This window comes from Rhinopithecus bieti, unplaced genomic scaffold (genome assembly GCF_001698545.2).
Source record: "Rhinopithecus bieti isolate Rb0 unplaced genomic scaffold, ASM169854v2 scaffold_3858, whole genome shotgun sequence".
Lineage (NCBI taxonomy): Eukaryota > Metazoa > Chordata > Mammalia > Primates > Cercopithecidae > Rhinopithecus > Rhinopithecus bieti.
Window position 1 is genome coordinate 2,042,959 of NW_016804227.1, and position 22,416 is coordinate 2,065,374.

At 34.3% G+C, this 22,416-nt stretch overlaps 1 protein-coding gene and 1 long non-coding RNA gene across 2 annotated transcripts in view; one reads left to right on the forward strand and one right to left on the reverse strand.

Moving 5' to 3' along the window:
• The window catches only part of LSM8 (LSM8 homolog, U6 small nuclear RNA associated), an 8,216-nt gene extending 6,892 nt beyond the window's left edge, over positions 1-1,324 (forward strand). Inside the window, exon 4 of the mRNA XM_017867357.1 lies at positions 1,134-1,324. Within this exon, the coding sequence (XP_017722846.1) occupies positions 1,134-1,224 (91 nt within the window). The 3' untranslated portion in view covers positions 1,225-1,324. The remainder of the gene's footprint in view (positions 1-1,133) is intronic.
• LOC108526543 (uncharacterized) overlaps positions 1-20,913 on the reverse strand; it is a 27,415-nt gene extending 6,502 nt beyond the window's left edge. The window contains exons 1-3 of the long non-coding RNA XR_001884551.1: positions 20,814-20,913; positions 19,724-19,767; positions 18,464-18,490 (exon numbers count right to left, since the gene is read on the reverse strand). This is a non-coding gene — a long non-coding RNA (uncharacterized LOC108526543). The remainder of the gene's footprint in view (positions 1-18,463; positions 18,491-19,723; positions 19,768-20,813) is intronic.
• Between the last annotated feature and the right edge of the window lie 1,503 nt (positions 20,914-22,416).

Genomic DNA, 22,416 nt, shown 5'->3' on the forward strand with positions numbered 1-22,416 from the left:
GCAAATCCCTTATTACTAGTATTCGTCTTGAGAATTTGGCCGGGCACAGTGGCTCACACTTGTAGTCCCAGCACATTGGGAGGCCGAGGCTGGCGAATTACCGGAGGTCAGGAGTTGGAGACCTGCCTAGCCAACATGGTGAAACCCTGTCTCTACTAAAAATACAAAAATTAGCTGGGTGTGGTGGCGGGCGCCTGTAATCCCAGCTGCTCGGGAGACTGAAGCATGAGAATCGCTTGAACCTGGAAAGCGGAGGTTTTGGAGTGAGTCGAGATCGTGCTACTGCACTCCAGCCTGTGCGACCAGCAAAACTCTATCTCAAAAAAAGAAAAAAATAAAATAAAATTTACTCTCAATAAAACCAAACAAATGTAAACCCAACAAATACTTTTAAAATAATATTTCATAGTCATCTTGTGGTCTGAGTGATAACATTGAATATTTCCAGTTAGAGGCCTATGGGTTGGTTATCTAGCATGGTATTAATGAATTTAAAGTTATAGATATTATGTTAGTGTTGAACAAGAAAAAATTTTCTAGCTTTAACCTGAGCCAATCACATCAAAATGATTTGTTAGATACCAAAGTACTTGGTCCTACTATTATTTTGTATATGAAGAACTGGTTTTGGATTTAACTGAAAACTTAGGAAAACAATCTAATAGCTATTATCTGTATCACTGATTTAATTCATCAAAGTTACTCAAATAATTCATACTTTTACTTGCTAATTATTTTAGGAGTGATTTTGTGAAATTTATTTTAATACAGTCCTAGAATTGAATTGAAATAATACGATTTGCAAGTTTGAGAGTTTTTTTTTTACCGTATCTGTCCCTGTGTGTCTGTTTCCTTTAAAGATTCATGATACAATCACTATGTACAATGTGTCCTTTAGTATTGGTTCCTGTAATGTGCCTTCAAATTGTTTCTTGAGTTTTGTGATTTAAATATGCAGTTCACTGACTCATGCCAATGTTGTTTGCTTTTACCTCAATTAGTTCTTTTACTATGCTTTCTCAGTTTTATGTTTTGGAATAATGGTACTCAGTGCTTTGATTTGATTAATAAGATTTTGAAACACATGTAAATTTATATCAGAAATGTGATTGTTTTAACTCTGACTTTTTTAGTGCAGTCATTGGAGAAATTGATGAAGAAACAGATTCTGCGCTTGATTTGGGGAATATTCGAGCAGAGCCTTTAAATTCTGTAGCACACTGAGGAAAACTACGTATTTGGACATCTGTAAATCTTTGTACAGAAACTGATTATTCTGAGGATGATATATGGAATTTTATGAATGTGTAACTGGATTTTGACTCCTTGTTGATTCATTGTAGTATGTAAATTAAAAAATTTCTACATATTTATTGAAGAAAACCTTTTTTTTTTTTTTTTTTTGGCCCATAAATATAAGTTGGTAGCTTGCGTTTCTTTTTTTTTTATTAAATAGTGTAAAATTATAGCTGCGTCATTTTGAAAAACTTTTAGCAAAAAGTAGTACTTTCTGATTACTTTTAGTATTTATGGAAAACTAGTGGAAAAGTGAAATTAGTGTGCCTATATAAAAGCAGGATTCAAATAACAGTAGTAGCTACAGGATATGTGTGTCTTTTCTTTCCCTGATATTTAAGAAAATCACAGAGGAGGGTAAATCCCTTTCTGGAGCTTTATCTGAATCATTGGCATTGTATCCAGCTTCCACTGGTGGCTGTTCTTGCCTAGCTGCTTCTAAAAGTTGCTCCCTGACGTGTGGGCTAGGTAAAAATGTGTTTGCTTTGAAAGCAAAATGGCTGCAGGTTGTTTAATAGATGCCCAAAAATTCCAACTTTAATATTAAAATGACTAGCAGATGGGTAGAATGACAGAGATGATTGGTAAAGTCCTTGATGCCCAATTGATTAGGTCATGAAAGTAATATGAACACATTTAATGGGTTGAATTTCACAGACAGTATGATTATCTGAAAAAAATTGATTCCATGTAGTCTTCAATTTTTAATTTTTAAGAATTGGAGAATTTCTGATGACTATTAATGTTTTATATAAATGTGATAAATAAACTTAAGTTTGTATGAAGTTAGTGCTAGCTTTATTGCAACAATTTTACATGATTCATTATCCATAAAACCTGATTTCAGAAGACGTCAACTTAGTTTTTTAAATAGTTTGATAGAAACAGTGCTGTAAGTAGTGTTCAGATATCCAGGCTAGTCCACAAAATTTCTGATCAACTCATGTATAGGCCAAAGTGTGTATCTTTGTGATGAAAAGAAAATAGAAAAATATTTACATCCTTGTACTTGAAACAAATTTAAATAGTTTCTTTGTTTTGTTTTATGAAAGTGCTTAAAATAGTGGTTGGCAAACTTTTTCTATGAAGATCCAGATGGTAAGTCTTTTAGACTTTGAAGGCCATATGGTCTCTGTTACAGCTACTCACCTCGGTTATTGTGGCATACAAATGACGATAGATAATACATAAATGAATAGTGGCTGTCTTCCAGTAAAACTTCATTTATAAAATGGAGGTGGGGCTGGATTGAGCTTGAAGGCATAGTTGTTGACCCTTGGTTTAAACAATACAAGTTCAATAAAAAATGAACAATTTGTATAAATTCTAGAATAAATCCTTATAGAGAGTTTAGAGGTGGGTTTCATTCGTATTTTAAAACAGTTTAAACTCCGTACTTATTAAACATAATAGCTTTTTGGGGGAGGAAATATCTTCACTCAAATCAGCCTTGTAAGGGGAGAAGCACTATTCCCTAGAATTATTTGGTTAATGTTAAGGGCTGTCTCTGGGAGGATTAGAGAAGTTAGCTAATATTGGCTATTCATAAATGTTTGGCTTTTGTAGTATAATGTTTTATAATCAATTTATTAATAAAATGATGGAAAGTGGGAAGGCAAACTGGCAAATTTAGGGACTGAATCAAATAGTATATGGCATTTTTAATTGGTAAAGTGATTCCAAAAATTAAATAAGAATACATATCATTCAATTGCTAAGAAAAATGCATTCTAACGGTACAAATGAAGTTCAGAGTCAGATCTTTTCTCAAAATACTTGGCATATCAACACAAATTACACATAAACAAGTAAATAAAAACCAGTCCTGTCCCTCATGTTAATGAGTTTCTAATGTGATGTACTCTTGGCTATCTGAAACACGTTATAAAGCTGTATTTTCCTGATTGATGTTGGAAAAAGCATTCCCAAAATGTGAATTATTGTTTTTATGAATAGTTATGGAGAATGTGAGTGATAATATGCCAGATGATCTATGTAATTCTTTATTCCTGGATACATGCACATGGTGAACTTTTTATGCTCATGACTGATTAAAATTGGATTTATTTTTGCATGAGAATTGTAAGGGAGCCACAACCGTGAGTAGTAACATAATTAATATACAGTGTCAAGATATATTTAATGAGACATTTATTCTATAACCAGTTTTTATTTATAAAGAGGCTCAAATCAATTTCAACCTGTAATTACCTTTGTGCTTTGTGACTCGGGCACAATCTAAACCCAGCTTGATGAATCAAAGAGATGTTTCTTGGCAAGATATTTTCAGTAAAATTATTTGGAAAGGGCAATTAACTGCAAAAGAACTTTTTTTTTTTGACTGACAAGATACTATCTAAAATAATAGTTTAAAATGACATTGCTTTTAGGTCAAAGCACTTTGGTAACTTGGCCTCACATGCTGACAGTTTTGGCTTAAATATTACAAATCTTGATCCCAGAAGAACAAGAGAGAAAGTTTTACTAATATTTGCTTAAACATCCTGTTTAACATCCTTTCTAATTTTTAAGCTAATAATGTGAGATATAAGTATGATAAAAACAACTTTTGAACGTTATTTAATGCAAATACAGAATAACGATGTCAACATTTTCCTCAGCCGTGTAACCTAAGATTCATCATGTGAACGAGAAAGTAAAGTCCCTTTATAATGGCATGTGAACCAGACAGTTTAGTAGCCAGGGTTGTAAAGCAACTCTTAACTGACAATATAGTATATTCTGGGCCTTCATCTTCAAAATTAGTAGGTAGCATTTATTGAGTGCATATCATGTGCCAAGCCTGATGCTGAGTGCTTACAGTGATCATTTTATATAGGGGAAAATTGAGGCTTAGCAGGGTCAAGTGCCTTATAAGAGGTAGCACTAGTAAGTAACAGTGCTCAAATTCAACTAGGTCTTTCAGCTCTTTATACAATACTGCCTGTTATCAGAAAGTATAGTCTCAAAATCTGCTATCAAGCATCTATCAGAAGCCTGATGAGAAATATTCAGATGATCTAACGCAGTTCCCAAACCTGCATTGTAGGTCATTTTCATTGTAATTACCTAAGGTGCTTTAAAAATTTTCTTGGGCCCTACTCGTTGTGGTTCAGCAGCTGTGCAATGGAGGAAAAAGGAATAGTCGCTAAACAGCGAAGGAAAGCGTGGTGGAATTATTAAAAGACCTAGCACTTCTGTGCTAGGATGAGTGTCTAACCCCACAGAATTGAATTCAAACACAGGATATTATTCAAGATAAGGATAATGACATCTATCTTCTTGGGTTGTAAAAAGTAACATTAGGCTGCATTTTAAACATTTGGTATGATTTTGAGGACATAACAGTAAACAGCTATTTAATACTATTCCAGGTAGTCAAAGGCCCAATGTATAAAAGTTACAAATACAGGTCTTGTCAGCTTAGCTTTTTAAGTATCTGTCCCACTGACTACCATATCTCTACAAGAGAACAGATGAAGAATTCAGGTTGTGTGGGAAGTATGTATAAGTTTATTTTAACAAATGTACAATAAAATTTGTTTCTATGTCAGCATGTACTCTTGACTCAAGGAGTTTGAAAGTGTAAACTCAAAGGTCTTTCACATGTAAAGAGGAACCTCTCCATTCTGTACTTGTATAGTCATTGCCTCATATAGATTTAATTTTATTAAATTAAATTTTACTTATTTTGGGTTTAAAAAAACTTGGGCTGTGAATCTCAGTTTTAAGTCATGGGCAAATTTGATAAAAATTGCTTTCTGTCTACATGTAATACTGAAAAAAATGACAAGGTAAAGCTATCTCCATTTAGATTGATACCCATTAAATAGCATAGTGCTCCCATTAAACTAGCGACAAATTCATTTAATTGTGAGATATCTCGTACTTATGCTTCATCCTGTTTATAGGGATTATTGATGTGAGATTTGGTCAGATGCTTTGATGTGATCTTCATTCCTCTGTATACTGGGAAACTATGAGAAGTGCTTAGTCTTCGTAAATCGATGCTGCCTCCTAGTGGCCATTGCTTTCTTTTCTACTGTCCACAAGCTTCAAAAAAATGGATTTTGGAATTTTGTCAGGGACATTTATTAAGCCATTAATACATGCCAGGCAGTGCACTCAAAGCTGTGCATAAGCCAGGGAACAGTATTCTTCACCTTGTGAAGCTTCTACCTATCCGTATCTATCTCAACCAAATCATCTTGACTCAAATTTACTGTCCAAGGTCGTGTTATTTCATCAGATTCTTTCAGTGTTCTGGGATATAATTTATGGGTTCTGGATTCATTCAAAACAACTAGAAATAGTCTTTTTTAAATGAATATAATTCAAATCAATTATTTTCCCCATCTATTTTTTTTCTTTTAAGATTGCTGAGTCTGTAGGTTGCATAATTCTAAGGATAAAGGCGAAATAGGACTTCACCAGGAGAATTTCTTTCATTAGTTAACAGTATCCATCTGCTGCCTACTGGCATCATTTGTGGAATGAAGGAGCTGAGAATTGTTCTGCCAGATATCTTTCAGATCTCTTGGTTTTGGCATTAAGTTTTTTTTTTAACGCAATTTTTGTATTAGTTTTTTGTTATGCCTTTTTATTTCCTTCTTTTCTTTTAGTGTTTCTTTTTTTAAAGTCCTTTAATTTTTATTTATTCATTTTTGAGACAAGTCTTGCTCTGTTGCCAGGCTGGAGTGCAGTGGCGCGATCTTGGCTCACTGCAACCTCTGTCTCCTGGGTTCAAGCGATTCCCCTGCCTTAGCCTCCCAAGTAGCTGGGACTACAGGCGCGTACCACCACACCCGGCTAATTTTTTTGTATTTTAATAGAGACGGGGTTTCACCATGTTGGCCAGAATGCTCTCCATCTAACCTCATGATCTGTCCGCCTTGGCCTCCCAAAGTGCTGGAATTACAGACATGAGCCACCGTGCCCAGCCAAAGTCCTTTTATTTTACAGAGTATTAGTTGTTGGAAGTGGCACAGATCAAGCATTGCTACAACTAGTATCAAATTCCCATCAATGTCCTTTCAACCATATGATATGCCTTCTTCTCTTTAGGATAATGTTCAATTATACTGTAAATAGTTTGCTTTTACGTAGTTTTTGTTTTTGTTTTCACCCGCATATACTGGCTTCACAAATGCCATATAATTACTATGGTACCAAATTGTTATTACATTTGAAATATGCTAAAAAGAATCCAGGAGGCTGGGTGGGTGGGAGACATCTCCGGGGGACACAATACATTGTGTCTTGTATTAAAAAGTAGTGTGTGTTGGGGTGGGAAATAGGCAGGAAACTAATGGGTTTCTGTTTGATATATGAAAATATGCACAAGCTATCTTATGTTTCATCTCATATCAAGATGGTTATAATAAATCATACTCTAGAAAACTCATTAACTGATACAAGTTGCCAGAAAATGCTGCACTATGGCTTATTTAACATTTTAAAACAAATGCCCTGAAAGTGATCACAATGATAGTTAAAAGTTGAATTTTTTTATTTTAAAATTTAAAATTTTATTTTAAAAAGTAGCTGTCTCAATATGACTTGGATAAGCTTTATTGTAATTGTGCTTCTGCCAATTATAGAGACACTTCAGTTCACACTAATAGGAGGTATGGTTTTTAAAAGGAAATTGTTAATTAGGGTCTTGGGCTAGTCCAGTGTAGCATGGCAGTGAAAGGCACACACTCTGGAGTCAGATTTAGTTTGTAGAGTTTAGCATATTAATCTTCCTGTGTCTTAGTTGCTATGAAAATGAGTACCTGCCTCCTTGTACTGTCAAGATTAAGATAAGCATTAGCACTCCCTAGAACATACTAATTTGTCAATATTAATGATAGCTAACAATTATCCTGATATTGAATGAGGGACTCCAAATTATTTATTGTGGCCTAGGAAAAGTACTAAGAAGTAATGGATAGCATTCCCTGATAATTTTGATGAAAAAAAAAAAAAAAACCCTGAAAATTCTGGACAGACTTAGAAATGTATTGGAAATGAAAGTATGTTTCCCTTGTGCCAAGGTAATGTGATGTTTTATCACATTTTTTAAAATTAAAATTTGATCAAATTTTTAAAAGTAGCACGAGGCAGAGAAAGTACAGAAAGGAGCAACCAAAGTCAAAGTGATTAAATTATAAAAAGGTTAAGATTTCTTTGGTGTGAAAAGATAAATGAGAAATAAGAATATGCCAGAGATCTGAAATGAAGAATGGATAGGAAGCTTGCATATCTAATTTTGTATGTTAAAACCAAATATTCTATGAAGATAGGAAGGATAATTTTAGGTCAAAATGAAATTCTACATTAAAGAAAGAAGAATAAACCTTAACTCATTAGTAATCCTTCATTTCCTGAGTATTTACTGCATGACAACAATAACAGAGATGACCTGCCCGGTAAAGTGGTGTTTGAAGGCAATGTATAAAAGTTTTCCAAGCATGACAAAGGTGCATTTGCCTCTATGCATAGCAATATGGGAGAGGTTGGAGGAGAATCTTCATGGAAATGGATGACTTGTGCTGGAGTCTAAGGACAGTAAGGATTTCCATAGATGTTAGGAAAACTTCAAATTGGCAGACAGGAAGGCAGGAAGGAGTAAGATGTGGTTGACTAATAAGGAGTAGACTGACCTCTCTGTACAGTAAAGGCTCAAATCCTTTATATTGCAAAGAAAGGACCTGTGTTTCACCAGTTCCTGGAAGAAAACCTCTTGAGTCCTTGGGATATCTTACCTGTTACAAGTGCTTTTGTATGCCTGTGACCATGGGCCTTGCTGTTACAGTTTAAGCTCTGGGAAACTGGAAATTCAGTAGCTAAGGTCAGTTATAAGGGAGCTGAATATTTATGTGACTGAACCCTGATAAAAACCCTGAACACCAAGGCTCAAGAGAGCTCAAGAGAGCTCATTAGCAATACTTTGCATGTGTTGGTAAACACCGTTGCTGAATTAGGTGCTGTCTGTGCAGCTCCACTGGGAGAGGACATCTTAAAGTTTGTGCCTGGTTTCTCCTGATTTTCACCCTGCACACCTTTTCCATTTACTGATTTTAATCTATATCCTTTCACTGTAATAAACTGTAACTGGGAGCATAGCAGCTTTTCTGAGTCCTGTGATTCCAAGTGTATCATTGAACCTCAGTATGATCTTGGGGACCCCCAACTCACTATCTACATAAATTTTTCATTGAAAATTAGTGAGAAGGGAAAAGATGGCCTTCAATACTAGTGCAAAGTTAATACTTTATTCTTAGAGCAGCAGGTTGCTTTCAGGGGATTAAAAATGTAAGGCGTGTTAAAGGAACATGAATTTGGATGCATTGAACAGAATTGGTAACCTGTAGGAGAAACTGGAGGCAAATTGTTAGGAGGTGATTGCAGTAATTAAACTGAGCTGACACATTTTCAGGTCAGATTTTCAGGTATGATAAAGGCTGGCAGTACAGTTTCAAAAGATGTATATAAATTTATGGAAAGGAAATCTTGGAATGGTGATTCTAACCTTTAAGGTTGGTGCCAAGGAAGGAAAACAACTAACTTTGCAACAATCTGTTCAAAAAACAATGAGAGTTACCAAATGCCAGACACTGCTAAGTGCTGGGAACTTAGATGTAACCAAAGACTTACAAGATACTAGTCTTTAAGACATGCTTTAAGAAATTTTCAAGTGTAGAGTAAGGCCACCTCCCTAGCAAGTAAATACTGACATGGTGAAGATACCTATTGGGTGATATGAGAGCCCATAGGATAGACATCTAGAGAAAGTTTAATAGCAACACTAGGCTGGACTGAGTGGTGAATGGGTTGATACAGCAATTTAATAAATGTGTTATTGTCACTGTAAGCATTTTGCTCATAGCTTAGGGCAAGTGATAAAAAACAGAGCTTAACAAAGGACTGGATGTTTTAGTTTGACAGCAGTGTCTAAATTACAGATTAGAGAACTAATGACCAGCCATACTGAAGACAATTATCTGGAAATGCCTTCCCTAAGTGCCAACAGATAATGAAAATACAATCAATAGCTTTAAGTGACCCCATGCATCTTAATGCCTTGCAAGCAACATGTTTTTCTGACTTCCAAATATAAACAACCTAAGCATTGTGCAGTAGCCATGAGGGATTAGGTGTCCAAGTGCACATTATATTGGCTTTGTACAGCCATTGGAGGGAGTAATAGTTTCAGAGTCATGAAATAAATCATAAGTGGCTGTTCTGGTGCTCTCTAGAGGCAGAACTTGCTGAACTTGAAGACTGTTAATGGTGCAGCTCTCATTGGTACAAGTGAAAAACCTCTCAGCCCTACATAGCATCTTTAAGAAAGCTTTAATTGTGGTTTTTCAGAGCAATATTCACATGACATCTTTAGGATCTGGAATCTTATTACCATTAGGTTGGAACTCTACCTAAACTAAAAATAAGTGGTCTCTATCAAGTTGAAATTACTTTAATATTTTCATACTATTTATTTAAATGCGGAGAACATGTCTAACCATTCAGGGCCATTTACTTATCAAATTATTAATGATTCTTCCATAATAAACATAAACTGTCATATTTGTTGACTTATATTTCATTCCGTGAAATTCAAATTTAATTAATTGATAAAGCACATTGTACTTTATAGTAGTTTATTCCTTAAGTGTTTGAATTTACACTTTTTTTCTCCTGTAACAGAATCTATTCCCAAGGCAATCAACATTTTAATGGAATGAACTGAGGTTTGCAATTGCTAATGTTATTCTCCCATCCCAGTTTTTACTTGTTTTTTGTAAAAAAGGAGGTTTCTAAATCTTGACTCTTGATTGACAATTAAATGGGCCAAGTTTCCCATTAGCAAACACTTTTCACATAATATTAGTATCTAAATGATATTAAAATCTCTGTAATTTGGTAGCAATTGACTTGAAATTTGTGATACTTCAACTTGTACTAGGTTGTAGTTTTGCTTGTATCACTCATAAAGAAGTACTAAAAATGCAAAGGGCAAATTTGAAATAACTATAAGAATAAACCTTTAATCAACTTTTTAATATGAAATACTCAATTGTAAATAACCATTATCTTTACTGAATCAGGAGATGTTTCAATAACTGTTACCAGTTATTTCGAGTTATTTATATGTTACAGAATTTTGAACTAAAGGTAAAGATCATCTAGCTGAATTTCCTTTATATTAAAGAAGAGGAGAAAATCTTAATTCTAAGTATGTATGAGCCTGGAGCAGCCATGGAGCATGTAGAGAGAGTCTCCTAGGTGATACCAACTCAGGAAAGCAGAATTAAGCAATAAAGAGACATTTTGGGCCTGATGACATCATTTCAGCACCTGGATCCAGCAATGCCTGAAGATGTGACTCCTAGACTTTTCAATTACATGAGCCAAAATGGTTCCTTTGTGTCAATAAATTGCTCTGTCATGCATTTTATAATGTACAACCAAGAATCTTAAGATTTATTATTTTGCATTAAATATCAGTAAGTTTGATATAAAAATCTCAGTAAAATTCATTAATTTGAGAATGTGTCTGTATCATAGTTAAGTTTTAAACCTACATAATTTTCAATATTTATACCTTTTACTGCAAAAATAAAAATGAGTTTATCCTTGCCCTAAAGCTGTAAAATTAAACTCTGTACAATTCTAGTTATTTGAAATATAAAATAAAATTATTGGTCATTTCATGTATACATTTGTGGTAACACCTTAACTTTTTCCCTGTAAGGCTACCTTTTGATGTTTCTGTTTCCATCAAGCAGACTTTGAATGCAACTTTATCTTCTGGGTTTCCCTATTCATAATTAAGGGTTTGTCCCTAGTTCACAAGTAATCTTCTAGCACAAATTTTATAAACAAATGCCCTGTGAATCTGCATGGCATAGATCAAGTCTCTAGATCCTGATCACTTCTATGTGAATTTGTGATATTCTGCTTTTGGACTTGTAAGACCAAGAGCAGACTCCCTAAACACAGAGGAGGCAGTAATTTAGGACAGCTTATACATTGTGGCTGACTGCCACATCAATGCTATTTAATAACAGAATTCTGGGGATGTCTTGAAATATATACATTGGCAGTTTCTTTTGTTTTTGTTTTTGCTTTTCTCGCACATAATACTGATTAAGAATTCTGAAATTTGTTTAGGGTATAAGTTTCACAATTAAGAAAATATGCATACTGATTCTAAACAAGGGCTAGAATCTCAGATTTATTTGATCTTTTGTAAAATAAATCCCTAATGACTGTATTGGGGTAGGTTAAATAAGTAGGCTCAAATGAGACATTTAAAGAGAGAGGGGAAACTCTTTACTAGTGATAATTACAGTTCTACGTGCATAAAAAGATAGCACAAAGGTGTCCACAAGTCTGGACAGAATTCCAAACAAATTTATACAATAAGGCAGAAGAAAGAACAATTGAATCTTCTCTTAATTTCTCAGGAGACAAATAGATGCACCTCGTGATACTCTCCTGTACACCTCTTAAGAGTTCATTTTGGAGGAATGTGATTATTCCTCCAAAGGCCAGAAGGTCCATACCTTGCATTGTAAAATCAAAAGGTCATGTCTCCTATTGGGCCTATTATGTTTTCAAACAGACACCCTAATAAGAGGAAGGTAGACAGCCTTTCTCCTCAAAGAAAATCTCACCATTTTACCTTTACAATTTTCCCATTTCGTTACTAGTTTATAATAACATAACTTTCTATATAATGCCATTTGCCATATCTATTTTTATTTGAGCAATAGCAATATACAAAGCAAAGCAATTATCAAAATTACAATAGGATGAATTAAGAAATTAAATAGTATGAATATGACAGCAAAGCAATCTACTTGCTTAGTAGCAAGCTTGTTAGAATATCTCTTTTTCTTAGGTTGGTGCAAAAGTAATTGCAGTTTTGGACCATGAATTTTAAATCATTATAACTAGGCTCAAACACATCTTTATTAATCAAAATAGGAACCACTACAATCAACACATTTTTACCAATGAGAAATAAGTTTATTACTGTAGTGTAAAAATCCTTGCTTCAGGATTTGACAAACTCTTGGAAAGTATTTTCTGCCTCCTGTTGTTTGTGGAAACATTTCCCTGCAAGTTCTCCAGATGCTTGAAGAAGTGGTAGTCAACTGGCAAGAGGGCAGGTGAGTACGGCGGTGAGGCAAAACTTCGTAGCCCAATTCGTTCAACTTTTTTTTTTTTTTTTTTTTTTTTTTTTGAGATGGAGTCTCACTCTGTCGCCCAGGCTGGAGTGCAGTGGTATCGTTCAACTTTTGAAGCATTGGTTGTGTGACATTTAGTTGGGCAATGTCGTGGAGAATTAAGCCCTTTCTGTTGACCAATGCCGGCTGCAGGAGTTGCAGTTTTTGGTTCATCTCATCAATTTGCTGAGCATAGTTTTCAGATGTAATGGTTTAGCCAGGATTCAGAAAGCTATAGTGGATCAGAATGGCAGCAGACCACCAGTGACCATGACCTTTTTGGTGCAAGTTTGGTTTTAGGAAGTGCTTTGGAGCTTCCTCTCAGCTCAGCTACTGAGCTGGTCATCGCCAGCTGTCATACAAAATCCACTTTTCATTGCACATCGCAATCCAAACGAAAAATGGTTCGTTGTTGCTGCATGGAATAAGAGGACACTTCAAAACGACAATTTTTTTTTTTTTACTTCCGCTCAGCTCATGAGGCACCCACTTATTGAGCTTTTTCACTTTTCCAATTTGCTTCAAATGCAGAATGACCCTAGAATGGTTGACATTGAGTTATTCGGCAACTTCTTAGCTAGTTGTAAGAGGATCAGCTTCGATGATTGCTCTCAGTTGGTTGCAGTCAACTTCCAATGGCCAGCCACTGTGCTCCTCATCTTCAAGGCTCTCTCGTCTCCTTTGCAACATTTCTTGAACCATCACTGCACTGCATGTTTATTAGCAGTTCCTGGCCAAATGCATTGTTGATGTTGCGAATTATCTCCGCTGCATTATAACCCATTTTGAATTCGAATAAGAAAATCACTCGATTTGCTTTTTGTCTAACATCATTTCCATAGTCTAAAATACACATAAAATAAACAACAAGTAATAAGTCATTAGCAAACAAACATAAAGCGAGAAAAGCTCACTAAAATGATGTATAACAACAACATTTCAGAATGTATTCCAATATCAAACGGCAAATTCCAACAATGCAAAAACCGCAATTACTTTTGCACTCACCTAATAAGTTGAGTGCATTAGATACTCTAGCAAACTCAGATATTCTAGGAAATAAAAGATTCTCTAGGGAGCTAATTTCAAGTTCTTTGTGGGAGTCATATATCAGTCTTCTTGAGTCAATGGCTTTAAAGGAAAAGCATGGGTCCAGTTGGGTTTTTCTTTGACTCTGATAGCAGTATGAAGTAATCAGTGACATCTAAAAGCTTACCCCTTGTACAGTGATGTCTGTCTCTTCTTCAAAACACATTTATATTGATGAAATTTCGTGGTCACAAACTTCTTCAGGACACAAAGACTTTCTAGGTCCTTCTTCCGCAAATAAGACTTTTCTATCCTTAGGACTCTGTCTCAGGGTTTCTGATTCTGGGGGCATTGCTGAAATTTCGCCAGCTCACATTTTGCAGATAGTCTTCAAGTACAGCTGGCTGTCAGCAAACCCTCTTAATGGGCCTCTAGCATTTTCAGCCCTGCCACTGTTATGGGGTGTTAGACAGTTAGCCTTTGTTGCCATCACTCCACCAATATGGTGAATTATCTTCGGGCTCCTGATGGGTTTGTTTCATTAAACAAGCAAAGCCTACTGGTAGTGGTATTTCATGCATCAGCCAGTGCCTTTCTTCATGCATAAGGCTGTGAATTGAAAACCCACTAAGGAATATTTTTGCAAACCTCTGGATTTTTCTGGGGTGAGGATAGAGAAGTCTTTAAATGAGGTCTCTTGGCTGGAGAGAAGGGCATCTGCACTCCTAGATTAAGGTCCAGGATAGCTTCTTAATGGATCCATTTCACTGGTGACTCAAGTTCTGATGCCTTCATGTGTGAATACTGTTTTATCTAGGTTTTCGATTATTCCTTGCTCACCTTTTATCATTTCTGCTTCTCTGATTACATGATATATGGAAGGTAGGGGACTCTTAGAGATGGAATGTGGGCTTACTCTTCAAACAGGAGACTGGATTTTAATCTTGGCTGTGTCACTTAAATGTACAAATAATTTAAGCTCATAAACGTTCAAATTTTTAACCTGTAAAAAATTAGACAAATGCCCAGACTTCTCCCTGGGTTGTTGTGAAGATTAAATGAGACAATGTATGGAAAGTACTTTAGAAACCATAAAGTGTCATATGAAAGGAAGTTATGATTATCATCAGTTAGAATGGTATTTGGCTATAAGCACTGGAAACTCTGACTGCCAGTGGCTTTAACAGGCAGAAGTTCATTTATCTCAAGAAAAAAGAATAGAAAAGTGAAAAGGAAGGCAGTTCAGACTGGGGCAACTACTCAAAGAAGTGACCCAGTACCCAGGCCACTATTTTCTGTTTGCCATCCTTTGTTCTAATAATTTGTCTGTGACATCTCATGACTCATATTTCCATCTAATTAGAGAGAATAAAGAAAGATGAAATAGGAAAGTGAGATTATCACATGGGAGAAATAAATGCTTTTCCAACTATAACCAACAGACTATACTGGCAAAATATACTGCTTGAATGCCATCGGCCAGATCTTCGCCATATGGTCACCCTAACTACAAGGGAGGCTAAGAAGGTGAAGGATTTTTTTCCTTTTATAGTGACATTTTCCCATTTCAAATAAAAAAAGGATTGCTGTTAGGAAAAAGAGAAGAATGGGGATGGGATGGACAACCAGCAAAGCCTGCCATTGTGCTAGTATAGAAGCAAGTACCTCAGAGGCATGTGAAAACAACTTCTATGCCCAAACAGGATTCTTTTTATATCTCTGATATAAAATGCAGAATATGAATTTTAATAAATTCCCCAGGTGAATCATATGCACATTAAAGTTTGAGGAGCACTGATCTATACTGTCTTTCTACACACTTTTTTAACCTTACTTTATCCCTCAGGATTCTGGCATCGAGTCCCTTCCTATCAGTCTTTAAAAACTGTAGCCTTAAATCAGTAAGGATTTAGAAGACATGAACAATATTCTCATCCATCTTGACCTAATTGCCATTTATAGAACGTTCTATCCCAAGACATCAGAATACATATTCTTTTTAAACATTTAATGAAAGGATTTAACTCCTAAACTCCAAAGAAAGATATTCTAAGAAGACTCATTAAAAAAATTAATCTTAAAAAACAGATTTTAAATTGTACAGGAGAAATGTGTATATGAGTACAGAATTATGGGGCATTCTGAACACTAACTTAAGAAAGAAATATAAACCCCTTTTAAAACTCACATAATTTTCCCATTTCCCTTGAAGAAGATACTAATATTTTTGATATGACATAGGAGTAAAAACTGAGGGGAGGTCCTAATATCCAATATTAATAGAGCTGTGATTATTCAAGCTTTAGACTTAAATTTTTTAAATAGAGTAATGGTTGTTTAGTAGAGATTAATATCTAAATAAGGAAAATGAAGAAAGGGACCAAAAATCAAGTAAATAGGATAATTGAGTTTTAATGGGGAAGAATTTGTATATCATGATTTTACGACCCTGAATACCAAAGTCAGTGATGTCTCCAAAAGGCAAAGGGAAGTGTACCATTTTTTTGAGCACTATAAAAAGTGAAAGGTCATCTGCCAGATCTAACATGGTATACTCTAATGGAAAAATCAAGATTCTCTTCCTTCTTATGATTCTATGGTAACTGTTGAATCGAGAAAATAAATCATAATTTGTGATTTCAAACATTTAATATGTGCACATGTATATTATAACATACTCACCCTTTATATTTATCATGTTTTTTTGAATAATTTTTCCACCTTATTGAATATGAAGTATATCTCCATGTTCTTATAGCTGTTTTTCTTGGTTGCTTTCAAATTCATTTCCTCCCTTATTGGTTACCTATGAATTGTTTAGTTCTAACAACGATTTGTAAATTTTAATATTATAGATGTACTGCTGTTAATTATTACATCTAAAAATAAATTATTTTACAGACGCTACTAAGAATGTCCATGTTTTTTCTGAGAGTCTTGCCATATTTTAAGGGTGATATGTAATTATGGGGATAAGGGATGGTATGTAAAAATGGCAAGGACACACTTTTTTAAAAAACAAAAGTTTACATTTGAAGAAAGCCCTGGACTTTGATGATATAAGAAGAATTTTAATTATTGTCCCCAAGCAAGATTCAATTTTCTGATTTGATGGGGCTATATTTTTCATTTACTGCAGTAAAAAATAAAGCATATGAAACTATAAATAAGACACCTGCACGTATATGCTTATCATCGCACTATTCACAGTAGCAAAGTCATAGAACCAATGTAAGTGTCCATGAGTGGTTGATTTGATAAAGAAAATGTTTCATATATATACACACACACACACACACACACGCATATATAACATTTTTGTATATATACACAATAACATTTATTGTATACATATTGTATATATAGTGTGTATATATATAGTGTGTATATATATAATGTGTGTATGTGCATATATACACACATTCCATGATATATATAATACATAATACATAAAAATATATATAATGGAATAGTATGAAGCCATAAAAAAGAATTAAATCATATCCTTTGCAGCAATGTAGATGGAGCTAGAGCCCATTATCCTAAGTGAACTAACTTGGAAACAGAAAATCAACTATCACATGTTCTCACTTATCACTGGGAGCTGAACAGGTACACATGGACACAAAAATGGAAATAATAGACACTTGCGATTACAATGGGGGGAGTATAAGACAAGGCTCAGGGTTGAAAAATTACCTATTGGGTAATTTTCACTCTACGAGTGATGAGTACACTAGAAACCCAATCTCCACCTTTACACAATATATGCATGTAATAAACACGCACACGTATCCTCTGAATCTAAAATTTAAAAAAAGTATATGAAATTTAAATTTCAAGTTGTTACATAACTCAACTGACAGATTTCAAATACCTTACTTTCCTATATGGCTGAGAGGTAGTTATTAATTTGTTAAACTTAGTTTTGGTATATTCTGGAAAAATATTAAGAATAATGAGTATCAAATTGGGCCAAATAATAATATTCATCTTTGCTCTGTGATCTAATTCAAAGAGTACAGGTTTGGGGTCAGACATATTTGAGATCAATTCCATGTTCTGTCTATTACTAACTCCTTTTTATAAGGCTAGGGTATAGATCAAATGAGATTAAATGTACACAATCTACAAAAGATTACATTCCTTCCCCCTGTTTTATGACTATACATAGAATAGGGTATTCATTAGGTTGCCATTTAGAGTACTATTAGTTTTTGGAAATGAATCTAATTCATTATATATTGAAATGCCAGGTTCATGCCATCCAAATGATCTCTTGTAGAAAAAAATAGTTAAATTTAATTAGTGGTAGGAAGTCATTTAGATAAGTGAAATTATAAATGGTACAGGTTGCTTTGATTTGTTTAAAAAACTAAAGAAAAATGATTGTGCAAGTTCCGGTCCTTCCCAGAAAAAAGAAAAAAAAAAAAAAATAAGCACACACACACGCTGTGGGGGCAATGGGAGACTGTCTGCACTTACACATAGCTACTAAGTAGAAAGCTGTAAATAAATACACTGACAATGGAGATGAAAAGAGGAGATGAACTGAGAGAGACATTGAATAAACGGATTCTGTGAGGTGGACATTTCACTTATAATAATTATCAAAGAAAAAGAAGAGAGAGAGAAGGAGAGGAGAAAGAGAGGCAAGTGAGAAAGAGGAAGGAAGGAGTGGTAGAGACAGAAGTGTGACAGGACAAACCAATTAGGTATGAGCTTAAGCCAAGGAAGTGAAAGAAAAAGGTAAGAATAATAAAGTCTATGACAATACATATCAGAAACTTTTTTCATAGACATTTATAATTAAAGTCATGTATATTATTTTACAATTATTTATTTATAAACACTTATTGTAATAAATATTAATAGCTTAATTTTATAACTATAAATTGTCATATGCTTATTACTACTACCTGACAGCTGTAGATTACTGGACAGAGCTAGAAGAGAGAGAGGTGCAAAAATAGATAAATTATTAAAATCTGATACTTCTCTCTCTATATGGTTTGAAATATATATTTAAGGATACATGGGCATGGGTTAAAAAATGAGAAATTATGGTCTACAATTCCCTGTATAAGCTTACAATTAAAAAATATCAGAGAACACACTGTGTTCTTCTTTTCTGTTTATAGTTCTTCAACATAACTTAATTGAACTTACACATCATGAACATCAATAGGGAATATAAATGTATGCCATACATTTAGAAATTCAAAAATACTATTGCTAGGCATATTATGCAGATTACATTATTGTAATATTGCATTTTAATGCCTTTTATGTGCTGTACATTATTCCAGGTACTCCAGGAAATCTACAAATATGACTCCTGATCTCAAACAGCTTAAAATTATGCAGGAAATATAAAATGGGTATAAAATAACTATGAAACAAAAATTCCTGAGGTTGGGGAGCTCTAGAATGTGGTTATCAAGAGCTATTGCTTCTGAAATTATTTTTAGCAGAGCTTGCATTCTGGGATTTGGATGAAGAATTTTTACCATACTCTTAATGAATATATTTAGGAAGTATAGGGAAATTCCTTTGTAATATTGGTCTGGGGAAGATAATTTAAATTCATCTTACAAGATAAGCAATATTTCTAAGATTTTGTTCATTCGAAGTATAGAACCAGTAATGAAGATAGAGAAAAAGTTATCTCTCTTTATATACATAGAGTTCTCTTTCTCTATATATAATTACTAATATATATTAGATTATGCCTTTATAATATACTTACTAATATAATATGTTTATATATAAATTATGAACATATTTATATATAAATTTAGGTTATATATATATAAATATATATATATATACAAAAGTTTTAGAACTGAGAGGTACCAGGGAGATTTCATGATTACTGCAGTAATTAATTCAAGAAAATAACATTTTATTAGGTATAGCTGATATAAAAGGCTACAATTAATTTGATTTAAATTCACAGTAAGACTCCTTACCCTCGACTTATTTTCCTAAGTAGAGAAACCAATTAGAAACACTCTCTAAATAGATGCTGAATTAGTATAACATAGTCCATATGCATAGTATATTTGCATTGTACATTGTGTTGCAAAATATGTATTGTAATTTCTAGAAGAACAGACTTGCCAGAGTAGGTATTGCTTATGTCAATTTCATGAAGATAAAGAAGCCAATCAACTCACCTATGGTCCCGAGGCCATGGTTAACTGAGATCTGCCTTCAAACACTGGATGAGGAAAACAAGTATTATCACTTCAACTAGAACAAACTCTAGGCCTAATCAATCTTCTCAGAAATAAATTTCAACTGGAGTGAAAACATAACTAAATCTGACTTATTCAAGTGGATCTTATTGGATCCCACATTTTGATACTATTGCTGTACAAATACCATGGGGAGAGGAAAGAGAATGGGTTTGGGAGCCAGGCAGGCTTGGAGTTAAATTATGGTTTAACCATTTTTTTAACTGTAGAATCTTGGGCCAATTAATCTCTCTGAACAGCATGGCAACCTTGTAGAGTGATTATAATTATGCAGAGAAGATATGCTTAGCACATAACATGGTGTCTAACCTGGAGTAAAACACTGAATAAATACTAGTTCCGTCTCTCCCCACTCTCTTATTTAAAAGATAATAAAATAATCATAAAATTTTGCCAGCTTAAAGACTATTCTTCAGAATTCTCATCCATTACTAAAAAGTATAAGGAATTCAATTAAACAATAGACAAATATATAACAACATTAAGAATATAATGTTCTGAGGCGTTGCTACAAAGTAACCCTTGGAACATACTTGAACAATATTCAGAGTGAATATTCATTATACTCTTGTTAGGCAACTAATGCATTAAAATGTCTCACGTGGCACATCATCATATGCAAGGGAGGATGTGATTTATGAAAATTTGATACCTAAAAGTGAATTACAGTTATCATAATCCTAACCTGACCCTATCAAACTAACAGAAAATGTCATCATGAACAGAATTGGTGTCACAATTGGATAATGACAAATTTAAATAGCGTGATGTTTCTGAGTTTATTCCAGTAGGGTCAGAGAGCATACTTATTTTGCTCTTTAATCCTTAAGTCCAAGGAGGGAATGTTGGTAGACACCACTGAGTATAGCACAAAGCATCCATTGTAAGGTTTAGAGGCACTGTATTGTACAAAATAGCAGATGATAGAAAACAGGTAAGAGATAACGACCCTTGCAAAAACTTTCAAGATACCAGGGGAGAGATGTGCAAGAGAGACCAAAGTACTTACTTATTCTCCCTATTCTTCTTCTCAGGAAGATGTTCATAAATTCATTTAGTCCTAGCCGTTTTATCTATCCTTTGACTGAATCCTGCAAACATGGGCATTTCTGTCTCTTTTGGAAAGAACAAATGAAAAAGTCCTATGTTAAGAATTCATATATTCTGAACGACTTGGAGGTTACACTCAATGAATTAAGTTGAAGAGGAACCTCTGAGAAAGTGGAGACATGTGCCAGAGTGGGACCATCTGGAGATGCAACTCATATCAACATGTTCAAGCTTCCAGAGTGTGTCATCAGTTGTCCCTCCCACAGTGGGATAAATGTTTGTTCATATCATGTAAGCAAAACTGTACCTTTTTTTTTTTTGAGAAGGAGTCTTGCTTTTGTCGCCCAAGCTGGAGTGCAATGGCGAGATCTCGGCTCACTGCAACCTCTGCCTCCCGGGTTCAAGTGATTCTCCTGCCTCAGCCTCCTGAGTAGCTGGGATTGCAGAAAGGCACTACCATGCCAGCTAATTTTTGTATTTTTAGTAGAGATGGGGTTTTATCATGTTGGCCAGGCTGGTCTCGAACTCCTGACCTCAGGTCATCTGCCTGTCTTGGCCTCCCAAACTCCTGGGATTACATGTGTGAACCACCACTTCCAGCCCTGAACTCTGTTTCTAATAAAGGGTTTGTGATTCTTGTTTTAAGTGATGATCTCTTGGGATTCTCTCTTTTAGGTGGCAGAGAAGTTGTCTAGACTACTTCTTATGGCATGATGGTTCAAAGAGTTAGCATCATATGATGTCACTTTTCTAACCCTTTCCATAATCATGCTTTATCAAGCATTATGACAAGACCTATGCCAAAGGACAAAAACAAACAAACAAACTTGAATGGCTATAATCCATTAAATTGGCATTTAATTTTTTAAACTACTGAAAAAGCGATTTGCTGATTATTCTATTATGGTATATTGCAACAAAACTTAACTGCCTGGAAAATTGAATATAATTAAAGATTTAAGTAAGGGAACATAGATATCACCCTCAAAGTAGAAGCATATGTAATACATAAAGTAATTTTAAAAGTATATTTAGGTAAGAAAAATATGTTTTATTCCCCAATATTAGGTCATAACCTAGTACCCCTGAAAGATACTTAATAATTACTTGTTGAATGAATAAGTGAATGAAATTAATTTGAAAAACCATTAAAACTAACTGTTCTGTATGGATACTTTGAAGATCAGAACTACACCTATTTCATGTTTGCATTTCTGGCATCTAGCAAAATGCCTGACTCATAGAAGTTTCACTAAACGTAGGCTAAACTCATCGTGGCCTCATGCAGTTGTTCAGGTCATGCACTACACAAGTTACCACACCTAAGGAGACACAATTTTCACTCTAGTATTATACTTTTGTTTTCGTGACACATTTTTGCACATCTATTAAAACTTTGAGTAGAGTCCGGAGATGGTTTCTTTGTATATTTATTAAACAAATGCACATCTTCTGGCTAATGCCAATAAAGTATCTTTGTTGTAACAAAATTAGTAAATCATGACGATTAACCAACAGATGAAATAAAAGTATTTTGTTCTAATGGGAGTCAACATATATCA